The sequence below is a fragment of the Accipiter gentilis genome, chromosome 26, assembly GCF_929443795.1.
Source record: "Accipiter gentilis chromosome 26, bAccGen1.1, whole genome shotgun sequence".
Lineage (NCBI taxonomy): Eukaryota > Metazoa > Chordata > Aves > Accipitriformes > Accipitridae > Astur > Astur gentilis.
Window position 1 is genome coordinate 21,280,979 of NC_064905.1, and position 24,601 is coordinate 21,305,579.

At 38.4% G+C, this 24,601-nt stretch overlaps 1 protein-coding gene across 2 annotated transcripts; it reads left to right on the forward strand.

Moving 5' to 3' along the window:
• Positions 1-539: 539 nt before the first annotated feature.
• RAD50 (RAD50 double strand break repair protein) lies at positions 540-24,221 on the forward strand. Of its 2 annotated transcripts, XM_049829611.1 has the most exons (26): positions 540-607; positions 1,632-1,811; positions 2,216-2,299; positions 2,542-2,693; positions 3,333-3,518; positions 3,678-3,882; positions 4,303-4,431; positions 5,204-5,369; positions 6,079-6,272; positions 6,851-7,057; positions 8,998-9,180; positions 9,385-9,542; positions 10,436-10,611; positions 11,312-11,549; positions 12,452-12,641; positions 13,570-13,696; positions 13,935-14,128; positions 14,324-14,434; positions 15,007-15,099; positions 15,185-15,298; positions 16,094-16,221; positions 17,041-17,265; positions 20,293-20,378; positions 20,803-20,945; positions 23,260-23,393; positions 23,747-24,221. In XM_049829611.1, the coding sequence occupies exons 2-26, from the start codon at positions 1,683-1,685 to the stop codon at positions 23,931-23,933; spliced, it is 3,939 nt and encodes a 1,312-aa protein (XP_049685568.1). In that variant the 5' UTR covers positions 540-607; positions 1,632-1,682; the 3' UTR covers positions 23,934-24,221. The 2 variants fall into 2 exon arrangements, 1 of the variants encoding a protein (XP_049685568.1); XR_007509697.1 differs by lacking the exon at positions 20,803-20,945 and having other exon boundaries at positions 23,747-23,882.
• The last annotated feature ends 380 nt before the right edge of the window (positions 24,222-24,601 follow it).

The window sequence follows — 24,601 nt, forward strand, 5'->3', positions numbered from 1 at the left end:
AGGAGAGGGGCCATGGGGATGAAGAGAGGGGCCCAGGGATGAGAAGGGATGAGGAGAGGGTCAGTGGGGATGAGGAGAGGGGCTGGGGGATGAGGAGAAGGGCCATGGGGATGAGGAGAAGGGCCATGGCAATGAGGAGAGGGGCCCGGGGATGAGGAGAGGGGCCATGGGGATGAGAAAGGATGAGGAGAAGGGATGGGGGATGAGGAGAGGGGTGCAGGGATGAGAAGCGATGAGGAGAGGGGCCATGGGGATGAGAAGGGATGAGGAGAGGGGCAGTGGGGATGAGGAGAGGGTCCCGGGGATGAGGAGGGGACCGTGGGGAAGAGCCGGAGCGGGGTTTGCTCATGGTTGCCCCCTTTCCCGCCTCGCCTACACACGGCCTGTGGCCGAAACGGAGAACCGAAGAAGAAGAGCGGGCGGAGGAGCCGGGGAAAGCGACGCGGCCGCTCCAATCCCGGGGGTCTCCAGCGGGGTGGGGGGGCGGTAGTGAGCCCGGGCCGGGGCGGGCGGGGCCCGCCATTACCGGGGCGTGGCGGCGGGCGCAGTGGCTGCCGGGGCGCGGGGACGGCGGCGGGAGCAGCAGCAGCAGCAGCAGCGAGCTGAGGTGACCGGGCTGGGGGAGCGGGGCAGGCGGCGGGCAGGGAGGGGAAGGGCCGCCCCCGCGGTGCCATCGCCTCTCCCTGGAAAATGTCCCACCCCCGCTGCAGCGCCGGGGCTCCGGGTGGGAAACTCCCGCTGCCCACCTCTGCCCCGGCGGCGGGGTTTCTCCGGGAAATGCCCTTTTGCCACCCGGCCCCCCCCCCCACCACCACCACCACACTCACACACGACACCGCTGCCGCCTGCCTCCAACCGCAGCGGTGGCCTGGCGGGGCCGAGCCCGGCTGGGCCTCCCCTGAGGCGGCAGCTGGGCCCGGGGGAGGGCAGGGGGGAGCCCTGAGGGGAGAGTGGGAGCGCACCGAGCGACGCTCTTTCGGCCATAGGAAACATCTCTGAAATACACATACCTAAACGCTTGAAATACACGTGTTTACCGCGGGTCAGTAACGGGCCTTAGGGTAGGAGTTGCCTCCATCAGTTACCCAGCCCGTGGGAGCTCCCACCCGTGCACAGGCCTTGGGCCCTGCCTGCGAAGTCTCCTGCTTTTTTGTTTGGGGTTTTTTTTTTTCTTCCCCCTCATATCAAGACAAAGGTAATGCTGGGTGTCCCCTTCAAATTGGAAAGCGGTCCTGTGAGAAACAGAGGCGGTGGGGAAGCTGGCACAGTGTTGGGTATTGCAGGGCGACTGGATTTTTAAAGGGGAAAAAATATCTGGGCCTCTGTTGCGTGGGGGGCATTCTGAAAGCGTGTGCGTGGGTTTTGTGATGTGGAATAAAGGGTTATTTTTTGGGTTTGAGTTAATGATAAATAGTATGGCACTTCTCTTAACCTGGAGTTGACTCGCTTCTCAGTTTAAAACATGAGTTTTTGCCTTCATATGTTCTGTACCTTGAGCCATGACTGAAGAGCCTTAGCTGTGTTTTTAAAGCTGTTAAGCATATTTTGTGCTTGTATAGATGCGTTGTGAGCTTTCAGTGATGTGCTGTGATTTTTGCCTTCTAGATTTTTCACGAAGCTTTATTTTACAGGATTTATAACGTTTACACTTCTGACTTTGGGAGAGAATACCTTCTGCAGAAATGTCGAAGATTGAGAAGATGAGTATCCTCGGAGTGAGGAGCTTTGGGGTAGAGGATAAAGACAAACAAATTATCACTTTCTTTCATCCATTAACTATTTTGGTGGGACCAAATGGTGCAGGAAAAACGGTAAGGCTTACTATATGTTTGGTTTTGAACTGTAAATAGGTCTGAAAGGCCTCAAAACATGAATAATGATTTACAGAAAGGTATTAATAATATCACAGAAATCTTGCTGTTCACTGTAAATATTGTGTTGTTTTGCATTATTAGAGATCTGCTTTCACGCCTGGATTTTGCAGAGCTCTGGCTGATATTTTTCACAGGAAATTGATCCAGATCCTGATTAAAACTGATTTTGCAATGTACCATAGTCTCATGATACTTAAAAAATAAAATGTTATTTCTTATTTCTCTCTCCTCACATATTTAACTCATTTGTAAATATTTGGGCTGTTACTGGTTTTGCCTGTAGTCCATCTTGTTTATTCTAAATTGCCATTATAACTGTATACTTATTTCTGTTTTCTTAGACTATCATTGAATGTCTTAAATACATATCCACTGGAGATTTTCCTCCTGGCACCAAAGGGAACTCATTTGTTCATGATCCAAAGGTAAAAGTCATGGCGACTAGATTTAAGGTGTGTTCACTCCTAAGTAAAAATACTTAACTGCACTCAGGGTTGTGATGAAGACAAGGATGTTCAGGTCCTAGGCAAACATGAGCTGACTGTATTGTTTCAGGAAAAACGGAGAGTTGGGGGACATTAGAACATTACCTACAGCTGGGAAGGCACATATTCATTTGGACATTGCGAAGAATTTCCCTTATTCAGTTTCTTTGTTTCTATTAAAGGTTGCCAATGAAACAGATGTTAGAGCTCAGATTCGATTACAGTTTCGTGATGTAAACGGTGAGCTCGTAGCTGTCCAGCGATCCATGGTGTGTACCCAGAAAGGCAAGAAAACAGAATTTAAAACACTTGAATCTGTCATTACTAGAACAAAGTAAGTTGTCATGGTTGGTTTTTTTTCTTACTTTGGCATGAAGATTGGTTTGGGTTTTGTATATTTTTAAGTATAAGACAAGAGAAAACTTCATAATGTATTCCTTGAAGTAGCTACCAGTGCTTTTAGATTAAAGCTATGTAGTTTCATCACTTTATCTATTAGTTGATTCAAAAATCCTACGTTTGATAGCCACTACTTTAAGAACTACTTATATCTGTTAACTTGCATTTATTTGAAAATTGTATTAATAATGACATGGTTTGAAAGTAGCATTGTGTGGAGTATGTAGGCTTTACTTCCTTTAGCACCATTTTCAGTTTCAGATCATTGTTGGCCCATGTTTAACTCCAATCTCCACTATGTAAGAGTCATATTCACTTAACTTCATTCAAGATCATTTTTGCTCCCTCTGGTTATTCTGCATAGTCTTAAAATGTGTAACAGTCTTGACTACAAATATTGACAGTGTTGAATGCATGTGTTGAACAAGGTAATTAAATGTTTAAAAATGGTTACTCGTTAAGTTTTTGACTCAGTATGTTATAATGAGATTATACTGTTAAAAATGCAGTTTACTTCTTTTAAAAGAACTTGCTAGTAACTTCTTTGTGGATTTTCTTTATCTGTGCTACATAGGCATGGCGAGAAGGTCAGTCTCAGTTCCAAGTGTGCAGAAATTGATAGAGAGATGATCAGCGCCCTTGGTGTTTCCAAATCAGTGATTAACAATGTCATTTTCTGCCACCAAGAAGAATCCAACTGGCCATTAAGTGAAGGGAAGGCCCTGAAACAAAAATTTGATGAGATCTTTTCAGCAACAAGGTTTTTCTCTTTACTGTAGTTTAAATAAAAAAGAAGTAAGAAAATGTCTTCTCTTATAATGTAGGTTTAATAAAAATGTCTAAGGCATTGTTTCATACATCAGTATTGCTATATTGCCAATAGGATCTGAAACGTTGTTGGTTTTGGGTTTTTTTTAAGGTATATTAAAGCACTCGAAACTCTCCGTCAGGTACGACTGAAACAAAGCTTGAAAGTAAAAGAGTGCCAGACAGAACTGAAATACCTAAAACAGAATAAAGAAAAAGCACAGGAAATCCAGAATCATCTTAGCAACAGAGAGGCTCAACTGGCTGCTTCTAAGGAGAATGTAAAATCTATTGAGAGTCAACTTGATCCTCTAAAGGTAATTTGCATTACAATTATGTTAAGACTTTAATACAGACTTTAGTACAAAACAATACATGAGTACTAAAGAACGCAGCAAAATGCGAAAGCTAGACGAATTTCTTGATTACAATCTTACACTTTTGTTGTGTTATCTAATCCTTTGCTCTGAAGCGGAATCAAGCATACCTCAACAAAGCTGGCAGATGGTGGTCTAATCTGTAAACAGTCATTGGAGGTTTAAGAACATAGGTTGTGAAATTCTTGTAGCAGCATTGGGGTTGTGTAGCTTAATTTAAAAATCTCTCTCAAACTTAGCTGGTAACTAAAACTATTATAAACTGTAACTAAAACAAAAGCTAAACTAACTATAGAACAATTGATTATGGGTTTCATAAGCTGGTGAGATATTTCACTTACAGCATTCTTTTATTTGCAGAGTTCTCTGGCAGCAGTTGAACAGAATCTCATGAAAGTAATGAGGCTGGACAACGATGTAAAAGCCTTGGAGAGCAGGAGGAGGCAGATGGAGAAGGATAATCAAGATTTGCAACAGAAGATGGAAAAGGTTGCCTTTTAAATTCCATGCTGACATCCTTTCTATTGAAAAAGCAGTCTGTCTTTTGCTACCCTGTGAACTACGTATATATTTTATTACGCATTAGATGTTGGTAAAGAACATTTTCATAGCCCATGTAGCTTGCTTGATATTACCAGATATGGCAAATATGGCTCAATAAAGCTATATTAGTTTCTATGTAATTTGGGTTAAATTGCTATTTGTAACTTTTCCCTTCACCATAGACTAGCTTGCCAGGAAGGCAAATACTGACAGAAGTTTTCATAAAAGTGATAATTATTGGTAACAATGCCTTGTTGTGTGCAACTTGAAAATATCAACCTCTTGCTGTATGTTGATGATAGCCAGCACTTGTTTTGACCAGTATGGGATGGCTCTTGATGTTAATACTATTCATCTCCCTGGAGACTTTTTATTTCTTTCTCTTAAAATAAGAAATAATTGTCAGTCTTCTGTTGTGATTGTGACAAGGCATTTAAAACTATTTTGAAAAACGGAAAGAAATTCCTTAAAGGTAAAAATTTAAATTCATTTGTTTTATCAGCCTAAGAAAAATAGATTTTTCTTTTTCCACTTTTGCTTGTAGCATATTTAATTTTTCTTCATATGTGTCTTAATATAGAAATTCCACGTGGGAGGTGTTTATGTCTTATTTCTTGAATTCTGTTACAGTAGAAACGATTCTGTCTTAAAACATCATTAATTAGCTTATAAATTAGTTAAAAAGCTAACTTTATTCTGTATTTTATTTGGTGTACAGGTTTTTCAAGGAACAGATGAACAACTAAGGGATAGATACCAGAACCACCAGAGAACGGTGAGGGAGAAAGAGAAGAGATTATCAGACTGTAAGCGTGAATTAGATAGAGCCACTAAAGAATGCCAGAGATTTAACAGTGAGAAATCAGAACTACTTATTGAACGAGGTATTTTAGACTTCATCTATAACCTTGTATTTATTTTTTAACGTAATTAAGATCTGAAATGGAACTGCTGATAAGAGTTTAAGGGATTTGAACTAGACGAAACCCCTGAAAAGTGTATGAGTTTGGAGTGGGCTGCACAGTATGCTAAGAGACTCTCACAGGTGGACAGGTCTTAGCGTTCTTCTCATGGAGTTTCTAATGTGCACTTGTTGTTCTGAGCTATAATTACAACATGTAATACCTTTGTTTGTAAATGGACCATTCTTTATAAAGATATTCCAAATAGATAACTTACGGTGGCATAGATCAACATCAGCCTAGCAGTTTACGCCACCATTGTTTTCACTGTCTGAGCTTGTACTGCTTTGGGTGATGAAAATGTCTGCTAACCAGATGTGATTGTGTAAGTGTGTTTTAACCAAGAAAAACGTGAAAGCAGAATGCTCAGTATGCTCGGTGTCTCGGGTGGGGGCTGGAGACTAGTCAGAGGGCTTTAGGATAATATTCTTTCATACATTGTGTATTCTCTTTTCGATGGACTATGGGAATTTCAGTAAAGCTGTAGTAGTTGAGACAGAGTATATGCTTACATAAAATATGTTTGGGCTTTCTTTGTTAATCAGAATAATATTTTTAGTGTTTTAAGAGGCTTCCTTTTAAATTCACATTTAATTTCACATTTTAAATGTCACATTTTCTTTTTGTGAAGGTCGTCTTCAACTGCAAGCAGATCGTCACCAAGAACACATCACAATGAGGGATTCATTAATTCAGTCTTTGGCAGCACAGCTGGAATTAGATGGTTTTGAGCGAGCACCTTTTAATGAAAGGCACGTTACCAGTTTTCACAGGTTGTTGAAGGAGAGACAAGAAAGAGATACAGAAGCTGCAAATCGTTTGATGGTAAGAATTTTGTTGGTTTAGTCATGTAGTTAGTATTGGTTATTAGTGTGTTATTGGTCCATATGTGTCTTTATGGTGCTGGGAGGAAGAATGTTGTGGGGGAAACCAATGCCATTTTTTTTCATCTAGAATTCTTTGTTATGGGTTGCCTGAATCTTTCCATGGAAATTAGTTTTGGAACTAAGAGTGGTCATCAAGTGATCTGAATTGCCAAAGTTATTGAACAGGCAGTTCTTCAGAGAGGTTTTTCTCAGCAGCCCTCGCATGCAGGTGGATCACTGACAAGCTAAAAAGCCTGAGGAAGAATTACAGTGGGCAACTGGTTTAAAAATAAGCAACGTTTTGCTGAAGTCATCTTCAAAATGGAGTTGCTTTCACAGAACACTACCAGTATGATGCATCTACATTTTCCTGTTGAAATATTTCAGCAGAAAATTTTTGACAAGTTCTAGTTATCTAAGTATCTCAATGTCTTGTACTACAGTGGTAAATATTTGTAAGCTACTGTGAAGTAGTGTTTTTAAATGTTGTTTTCCTATGAAAAAAATGATGAGTATATTATTGCTGACTTCTTTCAGAGAGAATTTGCACAAAAAGAAGCAATGAAACAAAAACAGATAGATGAAATAAGAGACAAGAAAACTGGATTAGAAAGAACCATTGACCTGAAATTAGATATTCAAAATAAGAAACAAGCTGAGCTGAAGAATGTAAAATGTGAATTGCAGCAGTTGGAGGGTTTTTCAGACAGAATTCTGGAGTTGGATCAGGAGATTGTCAAGACAGTAAGTTCCTGTTATTGAAAAATTTATAGAAGTTTGAAGTAAAAACTTTTGGCTTTATCATTAAAAGAAAAACCAAAGAAAACCCTTGACCTTTACTCCATCTGCTGCATTTTTGCCCTTTTAATACCTTTTCTGTGCTTTGTCTGTTTAAATGGTGCAGCCTTTGGGGCAGGGACTATTCACTCTTTGTTTTTGGACAGTGCATGCACAGAATATGCCGATTCTGCTTGGTGAGTTATAAATAGGGTAATAACCACAGCTGGTGATATCATAAGATTAGTCAGCCTTAAATTCTTGGGCCAGAAAAATGTGACCTAAAGTGCTATACTACGTGTATTTTTTCGAGATAACTTGTGTGTGAGATGGGCTAGTTGGTTATAAGCAGTTTATCTGATGAATTATTATAAAGTTACAAGCATTTTACGTCCCAGTTGAACAGCTGGTTATGCCTTTGTAGCCAAATATTTTACGTTTGTTAGCTGTGTATGAATTCAGTGCTGGACAGTGTTTCTTCTAGACTCCTCACTAGGATAATCCCAAATTTAATGTACAGTAAATGTACATTACAGAATTCAATGTACAGTAGAGCAGCCAGGAGTCCACCAAAGCTGCTCTATCACTCCCCTCCTCAGCTGGTCACGGGAGAAAAAATGTAATGAAAGGCTCTTTGGTTGAGATAAAGAGAAAGGGAGATCACTCACCAATTACCATCATGGGAAAACCAGACTTGACTTGCGGAAAATTAATTTAACTTATTACCAATCAGATCAGAGTAGGGTAGTGAGAAATAAAACCAAATCTTAAAATAGGTTCCCTGACCCTTCCCTCCTTCCTGGCTCAACTCCACTCTCGATTTTCTCTACTTCTTCCCCCCTAGTGGCGCAGGGGGACGGGGAATGGGGATTGGGGTCGGTTCATCACACCTTGTCTCTGCCGCTCCTTCCTCCTCAGGGGGAGGACTCCTCACTCTTCCCCTGCTCCAGTGTGGGGTCCCTCCCACAGCAGACAGTCCTCCACAAACTTCTCCAACATGAGTCCTTCCCACGGGCTGCAGTTCTTCACAAACTGCTCCAGCGTGGGTTGCCCGTGGTGTCACAAGCCCTGCCAGCAAACCTGCTCCAGCCTGGGCTTCTCTCTCCACAGGGCCACAGGTCCTGCCAGGAGCCTGCTCCAGCACGGGCTTCCCACAGGGTCGCAGCCTCCTTTGGGCACTCACCTGCTCCGGCATGGGCTCCTCCATGGGCTGCAGGTGGATATCTGCTCCACCCTGGACCTCCATAGGCTACAGAGGGACAGCCTGCCTCACCGTGGTCTTCCCCATGGGCTGCAGGGAAATCTCTGCTCTGGCACCTGGAGCACCTCTTCCCCCTCCTTCTTCACTGACCTGGGGGTCTGCGCAGTTGTTTCTCTCGCATATTCTCACTCCTCTCTGCAGCTGCCATTGTGCAGGGATTTTTCCCCCCTTCTTAAATCTGTTTTCCCAGAGGCACTACCACCATCGCTGCTGGGCTCGGCCTTGGCCAGTGGCAGGTCCGTCTTGGAGCCGGCTGGCACTGGCTGTCAGACATAGGGGAAGCTTCTAGCAGCTTCTCACAGAAGTCACCCCTGTAGCCCCCCCGCTACCAAAACCTGCCACGCAAACTCAATACGAGTGAGCCTCCTGAAGCTAAGTCATGTGGTTATGCCTTATGGTAGAAGCATGAGCAAGTTGGGGGAGTACTACATTTCAGAACAGTGCATCCAGTATCTGCTTTATTTTTGCCATGCCAACATCACAGCCTTTGTCCTTTTTCATGTATTCTTTACAAATCCTGTGTCATTCCGGTAACAGGTAACAATACTGCTACCAGCAGCTTAAGAGCTTTCTTCTGTTTCCTTTAGTTAGAGCTTTATTGATTAGTGTAATCATTTAAGTCTTCTGGGCTTTTATTTTTGTTTAGGAACATGAGCTGGAGAAGGCTGAGAAGAACAGCAATGTAGAAACACTTGAAGTAGAAGTACGAACTCTGCAAAATGAGAAAATAAACCTGGACAAAGCTCTTAGGAAGTTGGATCAAGAGATGGAACAGTTGAATCTACATACTATGACAATTACCCAAATGGAGATGCTGAAGAAAGACAAAGTAATTTTTCTATCATCATCTCATAAGAGAGGGACATGAAATTAATACAGTCCCTTCAAGATTTGTGTATTTTTCAGGTGTTTATCAACAATCATATGTAAAGCTTCTGTCTGATTCCATAGAAGCCATTAACTCCATGAACGCACTGAGTGACATAAACTTGAAGATATGAAAAAAATAATTTAAAATGCTTTATTTTCCCAGGCAGACAAAGAAGAGCAGATCAGAAAAGTAAAATCAAGGCATTCTGATGAACTGAAGTCACTGTTGGGATACTTTCCAAATAAAAACCAACTTGAAGACTGGCTTCATGTTCAAAATAGAAAGATTAATCAGACAAGGGATAATCTTGCTGACCTTAAGTAAGTATTAATTGATTATGTCACCATAAGTATTTATGCAATTATGAATTTAAATGTTAGAAAGGTTAATATGCTTAACATGCTTGTTAATTTAATTCATTATTGTTTATTTGGGTATCTGCAAAATCAAAGCATCCTGCAGAATTTATGTAATGTGTAGCTGACATAGTTTGTGCTAGTTAATAAAATCACAACATTTGTAGTATGTCAAAGGCAGCATGAAAAAAGATAGCAAAATATTGGTTTGGAACATCCTTAATTGTTTATACTAATCCTAGCTGAATGAATGTGCTTCTGGGGTGGAAATTGCTGGTCTTCTGACTTTCTTGTAAGTCACAGAGTGGTTAGTGGCTGTATCAAGTTCACATGTGATTATCTGTTCCTGATTTCATTTGATTATATAAAACAAGTTGTTAGAAGGAGTAGGTAACATCAGCACACTACACGGTGATACACATTAAACTTCCACAAAACAAAAAAACCCAAGATTTTAAGTATAAGAATACTGCATAAATCAAAAGTATGAAACATGAGTAGAAGTATGCTAACATTCTTTGCATAAGAGGCTCAATAATCTAAGCAATAATTGCTGTAGGGGAAAAAAGTTGATTGTATTATTCTATAAAGTTTTGTATGGCTTTGTCGTTAGAAATTAGTTTCTTGTCAGTAAGCATCTAGAAAACAAAAGGGAATTAAAATTAAACAATTTGTGCTGTACTTAAAGAAATAAAGACTTGACTCTATAGTAATTTCCTGAAAAATCATTAAAGAAGAACTGGTGAACAGGTCTGTAATATCAATTTCAGATTAACTTCCCATATTTTTGTTTTTGCTTAAATAGTTTGAAATCTTTGGGTTTTTGTAATAAAAGAGTTTATGCATTGATGTTTCAGCAAACGACTGGCATCAGTAGAATATCATAAAACTTATGTCGGTAATGAGCTAAAAAAAAAAGAAGAGCAGTTGTCCCTTCATGAAGCAAAACTTTTTGATGTTTGTGGAAGTCAAGATTTTGACAGTGACCTGAACAAGCTTCAGGATGAAATTGAAAAGAGTTCAAAACAGCGAGGTAAATTTATCTATAGCTCTACTTTTTTCCCTAAAGCTTTTTTAAATGTAAGCCACAGATACTGAGACAGTCTGTTGCTTGTGCAGGACAAACAATAGACACAGAAACTGACTTAAGGGAGATTATTACTGAATCTTACTATTTTTTAATAAATTTTCCTTATCTTTACTACTATTTATGTCTTACATTTAAGCAGGATCAGTGGTTTTAATTCTTTCAGCTAATTCTCTTATTATGTGTAAGTGAAGTTTCTGCTTTGGCTTACTGTGTATGCAGATCATGACCTTCTCAAACCTAAGGAAATGCTTTGAGTATTTGGATCTGCCAGGTGTGAGGACAAGTACAGAACCAGCTGTTCGGTGTGGGTTTGGCCCACAGGGCCTACTACTAACTAAAAGAAAGTAATTTCTGAAGGAAGTACTCGCTTCCACTGTTAATTACAGAGGGATGAGCATGGTTTAAAAAACAGACTTGTAGAAAAATTCAGGTTGACAAGGATTTGAGGAGGTGATTTAAGGGCAACCTGCTGAAAGCAGGGGCAGCACTGAATTCAGACCAGGTCGCTTAGGGCCATGTTAGGTTCCTATCTTTGTGATTTTGTGGGTTGTAACTTTGCTTTATTTATGGTAAATACATACCTAGTTTAGAACTGATTATGCACTATTCATATAACAAAGTTTTTTGTTTCTTTTTAAACCAGCTGTGCTTGCTGGAGCCACTGCAGTTTATTCACAGTTTATTACACAACTGACAGAGGAGAACCAGTCATGTTGTCCAGTTTGTCAAAGAGTTTTTCAAACAGAGGCCGAACTGCAAGATGTCATCAGTGATCTGCAGTCTAAGCTGCGTCTTGCTCCAGACAAACTGAAGTCAACAGAGTCTGAGCTTAAAAGAAAAGAGAAAAAACGTGATGAAATGATGAGTCTTAAACCACTTAGGTAAAGTACTTAGTTAACCATATTGTTGCAAGCTGTTTTCTTTCAAATGCTTGTTTTCTGATTATTAAAAATAATGCAGACATCAAAGAGGCTTTATTTTAGGGCTAGCTAATTCATTTAAAAAATCTTATTGTGGAGATAAATATTTTGCTAGCATTTGTTCTTTGCTTATTTGGACTTTAATATTAGCTATTTTATATTTTTGGTATTTCTGGTCCTTTGGAGCTTCTCATGAGAATGAGGCAGAAAAAGTGGTTATATACTTACTTTTCTACTGATAATTTACACTATACAGGCACAGTTCCCTTCCTTGTTGCTTATCATTGTAATTTAAAATGGACAGGCTGGTTTTGTTGTTACCGAAATGTTTACCTGTTGCCTCCCTCCAAAACATTAACAAATAACACGAGACCTAAAGAGTTTTTGTCAAGTGTCCTGTTGGGTTTTTTTTCTGTAGTGTACAAACAGCATTAAAAGTAAGACTAGAGTATACAGGTTTCCTGCCAGTAGTGAAGAGGCTCTAGTCTCAGGAAATTTGCAGACCATTGTTCTGAATTTGGTGAAAGTATGTTAGAGGGTAGACCTTTCCTTCACAAGAGGGCACTCTTGTACCATGGATTTAGACCCTCTCATGATCACTTGCTGTAATTAAGTTAAAAACCAAAAGAGATTTTGTCTGCTTGTTTGTTTCATCTCGCCTGTCTATAATGAGGGATGTATTACCTTAGCTGGGTATACAACATAAGTGTAATCGAATGTGAGCAAGGTTAAGGGGCTACAATTTTGGCTAAATTTAGTCTTCCACTATTAAAACATATTACAGATCTTGTTATCTTGAATGTCTTGAACTCATGCTGCTGGTTTTGACAAAGGAAATTTTACGGATTTCTATTTTATTTAAGGCGAACTGTAGTTGAACTCCAAGATAGGGACATACCAGACTTGAGGAGCAAGATACAGAATGCAAACAGGGATTTAACAGGCCTGAAGAGTGAGATAGAAGAACAGCAATCATTCTTGCAGAAAGCTTTGTCTCAGGAGGATGGTGCCAAGGCATGTTTACAGGATATAACACTAATGGAGAGGTACCAGGTATGCTTTGGTAATTTCTTTTAATATATAAAGTGATGCTTACTTGCTAGCATTTCAATATGTAGTTATTCAATCATACGACAAAACTTTGAGGTCTTAAGTCTATTCAGGAAAAGTAAAAATACTTTAAAAGGCAGCATTACATAGGTGATCTTGGTACTAACAAAACTTGAAGTTTTATGTAATGATTTTTTTCTTTTGGGGACCACAATGTCCCTTGAGTTCTCATTCAATTCTGTGCTATAGTAACTAGGAAAAGATGTATAATCCAGAACTTGAGCATAACCACAGGTGCACCAAAGTGTTTTTCAGTCTTCATAGTCATTATAGCTCAGTGTATTCTCAGCAGCTGCTCTGAGTACTTTCTGGAATCTTGTCAGGTGTGCTTCCTTGTTCTGTGCCATCTAAATATATGGTAAAGGGGAATGGATATCCTACACTTTTTATTATTCTGACATAGGAGGCCATTTTGAACAGTCTTGATGCCTTTATTACCAACATAAAATCTTTGCTTGACCAAGAACCGTGAGAGGGACAGTTATGCAGAGAACCTGGGGCCAGGCAAAGGACTGAGAGCATTTCATGGGTGGGAGATGGCAGCAGCTACTGAGGCTTCAACAGTTCCATTGTCACAGGGACAGGTAGCACATGTTAACTGTTCTGAGGTGGGCTGGGGATGTCAAAAGCCCATCCGTCCATATTGAGTGATATCCTGTATACCAGTTAGGTTTTCCAGTTTATAGCAGCTTGTGGGCTGACATAACCTTACTGCTAAGGACGTGACATTGCTCCAGCAGAGGAGATAAATTTGAAGGTCTTTTGAATCATGTGTGCCTCAAGCCCCAAGCTTATTCTTGTGTGCCAAAGATAAAAAATACATTATTAAACACCAACACAAAAGTAATAGTACTTTCCCTCATACTTTCAGACTGATATTAGGGATGTTGAACGAAAAATTGCTCAGCAGGAGGCTAAGCTGCTAGGGGTCGATTTAAGTAGAACTGTTCTACAAGTAAGCCATGAAAAACAAGAGAAAAAGCACTTGTGGGATACAGGTAGGTCATACAAAACTGGTATTTCATTTTTATATTGAAAATAATGTTCCAAACTTCCTGCCATTAAAATTTTAGTTTACCTATTTTACATTCTGAAATAACTGTATTCTAATAGTTTGTTGTTTTGATTTTGGGGGGTCATACTAGCTTAATTTAGAGTTAAATTTTCATAAGGAAGACAATAAATGTTTTTAATAAAAGATTGACTATTTCATTCTGTGTTTGTTTTCATCTGCAGTTACTGGTAAAATTGAGTTAAATCAAAAACTCAAGCAAGACCAGCAGAATCAGATTCAGCAGCTAAAGAGTGCAGTTAATGAGCTTAAAGCAGAGAAACTTCAGATTTCCAGCAGCATGCAGCATCGTCGACAACTGGAGGAACAAACAGTGGAATTAACCACTGAGGTTCAGTCCTTATGCAGAGAGATCAAGGTAGGAAATACTCTTAATTGTTAACCCTTAGCTTTGTTGTCCTTGGTTGGGGGTGGGTGGGGGGCGGGATAATAAATCTTTAACATTGTCTGTAATCTGAGCAAATAACCACATGACTTTTTTTACCACATGAAAAATTGTTGATCTTTAACAGAATGGGAAAATAAAAAAGGACTTTCTCCAACTACTTTTCAGGAAGCAAAAGAACAGGTATTTCCTTTGAATGCAACTTTAGAAAAACTGCAGCAGGAGAAGGAAGAACTAATGAACAAAAGGACTGCAAGTAATAAAGAAACCCAAGAGAAGGTTTGTTTGCTTTTGGCATAGCTGGGAGATATGATTATGTATTGGTTTTCAGGCATGGCTGGAAGCCATGGCAATGAGTTTGCTTTTAGGAAACAGTGACCTCAGCAGACACTCTAGATTGGTGCAACTTTAGGGGAAGAAAAGGAACATAACCAAGTTAGGAGATGAACTCGGTTGTTATTAACCTTTGACAGTCTTGTCAAAAGGCTTCTAGGGACATTTGGCAATATTTAGTGACCAATGGTATTAAAAGCCCTTCCCAATAGATCTAAAAGAAATAGCAAGGATGACTGTAACCTGTCCTTGCCAAGAAACAAACCTGTTTTTCTCAGGTGAAGTGGCCTTCTTGTGTAAGCACAAATGAGTGATTTACCATTTGTTTTGGAAAACATTTTCATAGTAATAAGGAGCATCTGGATTTCAAAAGCTGAAGGTTTTGTTAGTGAATTAAAGGCAGTTATGATAAGGTATTGTACTTTGACAATAGTGTTATCCAGTATCTAATCGTTGCTACAGAGTGTATCAGTTCTTGGACATATGACTGCATTTCATTTGAAATCTTTTCCCTGCAGATAAATGGCATAAAAGAGAAAGTTAAGGATATAAACAAGTATGTGAAAGAAATTGAAAACTATATTCAACAAGGAAAAGACGACTATAAAAAGGTAACCTAAAAACAGTCGATAAAATTTGACATTAAAAGCACTCTTGTGTTTAAATCTTGAAATTTTATTATTATTATTTCTTTAGCAAAAGGAGTGTGAACTTGATGAAGTAAATTCTCAGTTAGCTGCCTGTGAGAAACAGAAGGAAAAGATAAGTAAGGAGATGGAAATGATTCGACAAGATATTGACACTCAAAAGGTAGATATATTATTTTACAGTAAAGTATATTTTGTGCAGTTGAAATAATTTCTGGTTTTGGTTTAAGTCTGCCTAGGTCCATAGTGGTGCAGAGTTTGCCTCCTCCTAATTTACTTAATCAGTTGTTAGTCGGAATAGCTGCTATACATGCATTAGGCTGAAGAAAGTCTTGAGGTTTGTATATGCAAAAGTAGATGCATTGTAAAAAAATTTTAACTATCATTTTGTGTTATTTCCAAAAGGGTTAAGTCTGTTGGGATAGTAGCCAGCATTTTCTAAAGTATCTTTGTGTGGAGAATACCTGCCTTCTGAAGTAAGGTACCAAATTGCAGATACCAAAAGTTGCTGGTTACTCCAGATTTTGCCACGTACTTTAAATCCTTGTGTATATATTTCAAATACTGTTTACATTCTCTATAGGAAAGATGTGTTTCCCCATTCTACCCCACCACTTACTGTCTAACTTGTAGAACTGAGATGGGGGACTTTGTTAAATCTCACCCTAAATTATTTGCCCTGTTTGAAACCTTGATTAATATTTGCACACAGGATCACTCTTATGTTCACCTGTGACAATAAATACTGTAAGTATTATTTCAGATTTCAATCTGAAATAATACTGCTGATTTCCATTATACCCTATTTCTAGCACCAGATAAGTTCTCACTGTGATAATTTTCGTTGTTGTCAATTATTTTATGATTGCAGCATGTTTTGGAGTTTTGCAGAACTCATACTTTGTAATTGAGAATCAATATACTGAAACATACAACTTCTCACTTTCTGTGGAGATAGATACAGGAAAGGTGGCTAGAGGATAATCTTACTTTGAGGAAACGGAATGAAGAGCTAAAAGAAGTTGAAGACAATATAAGACAACTTGTGAAGGAGATGGGAGAAATGAAAGTCCCACAAATAAAGAAGTAAGTACCTTCAAAACTGAACAGCATGTTTTGCACAAGAATTCACGAATATCTGAGTATTATATTCACTGTGTTTTAGTGTGTTTCCTGGCCCACCTTTCTCCCCATTCTTGTAGACCACTTCCTCCTTCAAACTCATGTTTGCGTAATATCCCCATGACGACAACATAAATGACTCAGTGAAATTATATAGTGCTTCTAGCTAGAAATACATATATGTGCATGTCTGCCAATACCTGTACCAATCTAATCTGTTTTTTTATGACTTCCCCTGCTAAATCCATGTTTAAAAAATAATTCTCTGGATAAGAATATTTAGTTTTCCATTTCAGTCTGCTCACTTAGGTCTCAGCAGCAAATTTTGTATTTACTTCAGTCATTTAATATTAGTTGCTTTGATAATAAACACTTTTGAAAAGGAATTAGCCCTATGCTGGTTCTTATGTGTGAACTATTTATTTAGTTTTCTAGAGGTTACCTAATTAATTCATCTTATTTTGCTCAGTGTCCTAATTTAATTCCACCTACGAAATTCACTATTTTCCATGTCTCTGCATACAGCGCTTTGGCATTTGAACTTGATAACTTGCTTCTCCCTCTCAGAATAGTGATTTGAATATGTTCTTAAGAAAGTTAAAAATATTTTTATTTCAATAATCTCTTAATTTCAGTGATGTTAGTACTATGTTTTTAACTGTTACAGACTTTATATTTACAATATAATGAGCTACTGTCTAACAAAGCCAAAATTAGAACCCTGATTAAAAAATTGTGAAACATTAAATACAAAAGACTTGTATATCAATTATGGTTTCACAGTGAACAGAAACATTTAGAGGAGAAAATAGAATCTCTGAAAAGAAACCATCATGTTGCACTTGGTCGACAACGTGGATTTGAGGAAGAGATTGTTCGGTTTAAAAAGGAACTTCGAGAGTCACAATTCAAAGATGCAGAGGAAAAGTACAGGGAGATGATGATTGTTATGAGAACAACAGAGCTAGTGAACAAAGATCTGGACCTTTATTACAAGGCTCTTGATAAGTAAGTATTGTCATATGAAGGTAATTCTTAAATGTTTCAGGCTTTTTTACTATTGATAACCTTGATGCAAAAGCAGCTTTCAATTTCAGACTTCTGGGGGTAACTTAGAAATAGTAAATTGATATAATTCTTTGAGATATATAATTATTTCTCTTTATAAAATCAGGCATTTAAATGTTAACATAACATAACAAGGCATGCCTTTTTAAATAAACTAATGAAAATATACTACAAACTGCACAGGATTGGTAGGATGTAGGAAATTTGTAAGTTAATGTATATAATATATATACAGTAAGTGTATTGATGTTAATAACTGGAGTTTAATATAGTCATAGGTAAGTCCAGTGATCACTATAATTTTATTCCCAATTCTCTGTAGGGCCTATTTTCAGTTACGGTTGTATGTGTTAGGACTCATATTTGCAATGCAACAGTTCAAGTCAAGAGATAATAGTGAGTGAACCCAACACATCATCCACCTGTACCTTCTGTGCTGAATTCCTGGTCTGAAGTAATCTTTTGCTGTGTTGCCTGTACCGGTTAGAGAATGTCCAGGTGATAAACACATTTAACTTTGGTTTTCATAGGAAAACATGTGGACAAGCCAGTGGAGCTGCAGGCTGTTCCTCTGTCGCTATTCCTCTGTAGCTTTTTTTTTTCCACATGAAAGCATTTTTAGGAAGCTTTTGTGTGTCTCCCAAAACTGCTGATGGTTTTCATTTCTTCCTGTAATTTTGATGGTTTTTGAGGGAAGTAGAGGAAAGTATTACAGGATACACAATGCATAATTGGGAGAATGTGTTTCATAAAAGTCTCTCTCATTATCTCCAAATACATAAACTCCACAGCACAAGTTTAGGAAAAGTGAAATCTCTGTTTAAATTCTTCATTATTAACCCAGGTCTTTCTTGCATAGTCTCTCATACTACTTTCATTTCTGTATTAGTATATTTTAGCATCTTCTGGTTGTATCTTAACATGGATAAGATATGTCAGGTAGATTTCTTGTTCCCCATGATGATCTTCTCGGGTAAACAATTGTGTTTTCATTAAAGAATATTACAATATAGAGGGGGTTTTTTCTCCTTTTCCAGTGAGTGTCAATTTGTGCTTGTATTAGAGAAGGCAAGATCAAAAGAAACATGTCTTGCATTTGATGGAAAGTGTAGTAAACTTTGTGATAGTTTCTGCTTCCTCTGGAAGCTTGTTTTCTAGTCTTGGACTGACTGCAAAAATAGCATCTCAAAATTTGTAAATATGTACAAAGTAAAACATATGGCTCCATAAAAAACCCTGTATGTTCAGTTATAATGACTGAATTGCAGTGAGCTATTGCAACTTCATGGACAATGGGGAAGGATCTTGGAATCAGTGGATATGTTTCAGGAAATCTGAAACTGGTGCTTAGTGACAGAAAGATAAATTGAATAGTAAGAACAAAAAAGAGAAACAAACAAACATTTTGGCCACTGTATGAATTCCCAATGGATCCATGTCTTGAATATAGTATGGAATTTCGGTCTCCTGTATTTAAAAGGGTCTAGTAGTGCTGGAAAAAGGAGCACAGAAGAGCAATAATGTGGTTGAGGGTACAGCATACCAGTCAAGAAGTGAAACTACATAGATGAGAACTCTCCAAGTTGAAAGGACTGTCTAGAGGAACCCTGTTTTAAGCAGTTTTAATGATAAAATAAATAAAATTAAACATAATACCAGAATGTAAGCTAATCCAAAATTTATTTTGTGGAGATCTAAATTCTTTAGAGCATATATAATTCTCCCCTTTCAGCTTAAATGGAAATGCACTCCAAGAATTTCCCTTTTAGAATTCAGAATCTTTTTGTGTGGTATCAAATCATCTATTGTTTCTATTTAAGGCAAAACAGGAAATCAGTCTTGTAATTTCAAGAAAAATAGATAAGCATCACTTATTGGTAATCGTCTGAAAAATCGGTGAGACGAAACGTTAACTCTAATGGCCAGAGATTGAAAGCTGTTATCTGTAGCTGGGAAGACCAACATTTTGGGTGTTCTGTGCTATAGTTGATCTTTATTGACTTAATATTTAGAAGTTTATGATAAATATTGGTGAGGAATGCATTCTTAGGTTTAATTAAATAAATAGTTGAAAGCACTTTCTTCTTTCTTCAGACTTAACAAACCCTATGAGAGTTGATACTTAAGCATTCCCCAGAACAGGTGGAAATAATTCCTGTAAGAGGGGAGAAAGGAAGAGTATATGTAACTGTCCCTTTCAGAAGTATATTTTATTTCCATCATATGTTTTTTGAAAGAAGACATTGGCATGAATTGAGCAAGCATTTTTTTCATTAGAGTACTTTTTCTTTAAAAAGCCAAATTAGACATGTAGCATCCTGTCCTTTCTTGAATGCTTTCATAAGGAATCATCTGTTATTGATCTGAAGTCATGTCAGTATATTAATCAGGGAAATTAAATTGAAAATTATTAATGACATCCTGTGTTACTCTTGCTGCTGAAGAGAAAGGTAGTTCTAGTCATAACATCTGTTTGGGTAATTATAAATTATATTCTCGATACAGAATTCTTTGCTCTGAGGAAAATTCACAGGCTCTCCTTTCCTACCAGTTATCTGCTGTTGGGATCACTGTTGGGAGACTGTGCCAATGAGTAACACTACTGTTGCTTTGGAAGACTTAACATCAGATTTGTCTTCTTGGTGTCAGTCTGAAAATACACCTCACACACAAATTACAAATCTCTTAAAAAGTCAGGTAAACTTGTTCTCCATTGAGTGACTGAATGCAAATCTTTTTGTCTTCATTACTCTCCTACTTCTTGAGACGCAGCTGTTTGTGAGAGTAGAATTATTAACACAATAGTGTGTTTCATCTTTAGATACTTACAGGTACTTTCTAGTACGTTTCTAGTAAAAGTATTTAGGGAATGGAAAGGGAGCTGCTGCTGTCCTTAAAGCTCTTGTAGTCCATAGCAGTCCATGGCTGCACCTATGACAATTTGCACTTTTTGTTTTTGTTCTTTAGAGCAATAATGACATTTCATAGCATGAAGATGGAAGAAATCAACAAAATAATTCGTGACCTTTGGCGAAGCACCTACAGAGGACAAGGTATGTAATTTTTTGTAGTTTTGCCCATACGTATCCATTTGATATTGAGCACTGCATACTGAAAAGTGTTTGTTCAAAATATTGAAAATCCAGGATCTGAAAACAGTTGGCTCCATCCTAAAGGCTACATCTGTTGGTCACCACTATGATCTTTATTACACATTATGTAGTTAGTTACAGGATAGATAGAGGTAATTTTCCCTTTTCTATGTTTTCCAAAGTTACGGTTTCCTTGAGACAGGGGAACTGTATAAGTTCATTCCTTCAGTTTTGGAAAAATTAATTTCAAAGTAGTATCTATTAATGGGAGTTCTGAAGAGAATTTTTGATGGATGCTGCATATTATACCTCTCAGCTCTGTTTAATCCTGTGATATCTTTAAAGATTTTTGATAATGTGAAAACTGTCTCCTTCCCATTTTCAGATATTGAATATATAGAAATCCGTTCTGATGCAGATGAGAATGTCTCGGCCTCTGATAAAAGAAGAAGTTACAATTATAGAGTAGTAATGATAAAGGGAGATACAGCACTGGATATGCGAGGAAGATGTAGTGCTGGGCAAAAGGTAATAGCATTTTTTAGTACGCAGTAAAGAGGATTCTGAAAACTGACTCAGGTGAATGCAAAAGAGTAACGTGTTCTGAAGTGACCCTGAAGAACAGGTGGCTCCAACTCTGATTTACAGTTCTGTACAACTTCCCTTCACCATACCTGGTGCTGACAGTATGCAATACATGCTTCTGAAACTTGTTTTGCCAAAATCCATTGTTTCAGTTGGGGACCAATCTGAGTGCCTGCAGGAGAGAAGGATGCAACTTCCCTCTCTCCTCAAGTTGAAATCCTCCTAGTCTGTCTCTTGCTAGTTACCACTAAGGTTCCCATAGCTTTGGGTCTATTGACTTGCTCCTATATTTTTGCCTTCCTGAGGACTGGCCCTTGGTCTTTTTTTCACAACTGCGTCTACCTCTAAGTGTGATGATAACTATGCTACTCTCCCCTGCTGCTGAATATAACCTTTCAGTTGATGTCACCAAATATACCATGCCACACTTTCAGGCATTGCATATCATTCTGTCTGATCGGTGTCAGCCAGCAGCCCTGCAGTCTGGCCATTCAGCTGTCTCAGTACTTTAATAATGCACACTGGCCAAGTGGCCTGATATCACACCTGCCTTGAAGGTACAAGTGATCAGAGGTTTGTCATAGTTAACCACTTCTGTTTCACATGTTGGGGCTTGAGAGTTGTTTCCACCTGTCTGTTATGTTATGACAGAGCATCTAAAATATTCCTAAGCAAGAGAAAAGAACTGGCCTTGACCATCAGCTTCCAAAATCACCATCTGTACTTTTTTTTTTTCCTCTTTTTTAGAAGAGCTGAGGTATGGGGAAAAAACCATAATACTTGTAGCCATCTGACAATTGGCATATTGGTTATGCAGCTTGGGCAACCAAACCTACCTGCAGTATTACAGCAGGAAGCTCTGCTTCTTCCTTAGATGAACCATTTCCACTAGAACAAGTGATCTTCCTAAATGCAGAGATAGTAGAAAGGGACAAAAAATACAGCCAAGGCTGCTCTTATTTCTTCCCTGCTGGAACACTTTCTGCCTGTCCTTTGTGCCTGCTGCACTGTAAATAGAAGACCTGGAGAGCTCTTCCCGACACTTAAGTCTGTCTGTGCAAGATGCCAGTGACAACCTAGCCCAAGGACACTGCAGTTGTATGAGGGAGATATGTTCTCCTTCCTCTTCTGCAGTGGGAGCTGGAGCTTTCTGGCTCCCTTTCTTCTGCAGTAGCTGAAAGGGTTATGATGGCAACAGATTTAGATCTCTCTGATGTTGAGGAAGAATTGCCATTATCTGAAGGAACAAACTGCCTACTTCCTTGCCTCCAGAGTAGCATTTCCCACTTTGTTGCTTAGTCCATTGGCAGCCAGGCCTTGTCCACAACCAGATATTACAGACAATAGTAGAAAACGAAATCAAGGAATCAAACAAAATGATACACAATATTTCTAAGTGCGTACAGCAATAGAATCATGAAAAGGTATTTCATGAGAAGATGAATACTGTATTGTTGCTTGAGTATGAAAAATGCTGTCAAATTAATTCCCACATGAGTGTAGATGTGTACTTGGTTTTGAAAATTCCATACTAATTCAGGGGGAAATCCAAATCTTCTTATAAAACAGCAGTATAGGCAAAAAATATGTCCTCTCCTAAAGTAGTCTAGGATGTTACGTTTGAGTCCTATGTAAATGAGAGTGAAACTTGTTCACAGTTTCTTAGCTTATATTCTGAGAATTCTTTGATCATGAACTGCGATGCCAGCAGTCGTGATAATTGGAAAGTATTTTTGGCAGCACAGTTTCCATCGAGTGTTCTGTAGTTTTCACTAGTTCAGGAGATCTAGTAACAATATGGTTAGGCATGTTAATACAAAACTAACATGTAAGGTGGTAAATCCTACTATCTTCAGTTTTAGTAAGTAGTCAGGAGTTCAGTAACTCAAAACTTAGTGGTACACGTACAAATTTCCACCATCCCCGCTGCAGTAGGGGTAACGCACACGGCAATGTCGTAGCATCTTCACCACAGAATGGAATCCTTACTTCCAATATCTCCTGAATTTTGAGTATTTGACTTCTCTGATGTTTTTCCAACGGTATTTTGTAGAATGGGTCTTTCAATTCAAACTTGAAGTTTTAATGTAGTTTTTCAGTAACTAATTAGCTATTGTCATTTTGTGAACTGTCAGCACATAGTTATGTAAACTTTAGTCATGGTTTGTAATGGCATTAAAAATAGGACATTACATGTAGTTCCTCTATAAACACTTCAAAGAGTGAGATTTTGATGTGGGTTTTTTTTTCTTCTTAGGTGCTTGCTTCTCTTATTATTCGTCTTGCTCTAGCAGAAACATTCTGTCTCAACTGTGGCATTTTGGCACTAGATGAGCCTACTACCAATCTTGATCGAGAAAACATAGAGTCTCTTGCACATGCCCTTATGGAGTAAGTGATCTCTTCTTGTGAAGCTTAAAGATGGATTATTTTCAAATGTTAAAAGTAGTTGGCAGAAGTGAATTATATTTTAAGATGGCATATCTTTGTTGGCATCTGCAAATATACATGACAAGTAGTAGCTTTAGATTCCCTATCCTTTATCTGGAAGAGGAAAAATATTTCTTAAATAATTTGGGGATTTTTTTACGTGGGTAAAGAGAGTTGCTAATCTGCATTAGATTGCCTGACAGTTCCTGTTATTTGTTGTCAGTAGTTAAATATTTTTGTACTGTGTATTTACTAGTTCTATAAAACTAGAATGCAATTTAGATAAACATACACTAAGTTGTATCTCTTTGTAGGATAATAAAAAGCCGCTCACAACAGCGTAACTTTCAGCTTCTGGTGATAACTCATGATGAAGATTTTGTTGAACTTCTGGGCCGTTCTGAATACGTGGAAACATTCTACAGGATAAAGAAGAACGTTGACCAGTGCTCTGAGATCATGAAATGCAGCGTCAGTTCCCTAGGCTCATACATTCATTAGAATTTCAAGTAATTTACGTATTCTAGACTGGCTTAGCTGCCTAACTTGATAGAGCTCAAATGAAGGCATTCCTATCATATACTGCTGAAGATTTGTAATAATTTTAGCTAGAATCTGAAACTATTAGACTTTTAAACTAACTATCTTTCTATGCATTTCTGTGCCTGGGTTTAAGGATTGCCATGATTTAGAAGAATTGAAATGAATACAACACAGTTAACTTTTACATGTATTTTATGCTTTAAAAGTGAAAATAAAGTTGCAATGTTCTTTGTGTATGTCCTGCCAGGGAGGTCCAGATACAGGTTCTTTGGAACAGCTGCAGCTCTGTCGATAGAACAGGGTTTACTCTCCATCACTGCATTATGGCAAGTTCAGGACTGATTTGTATCTCTAGTCAAGGCATGTTTGTAGCTACCCGCCTCATCCACACAAAATTCACAAGCTTCAAAGAGAGCTTTTACTACTTTCTCTACAAGATAACATTACTCTGGCTGTTCAAAGACAGAATCTTCACAAAGTATAAAAGCTTTCTTTAGAACAAAGGAAAGCCCCATCTCTGAGGAAGTGAATGAGTGAATGGATGACAGAAGCATATTTTAACCATGTTCTCTTTGCTTGTAACCTCTCTGCTGCTTTAAGATGATGACATTTTTGAGAGTTATGTC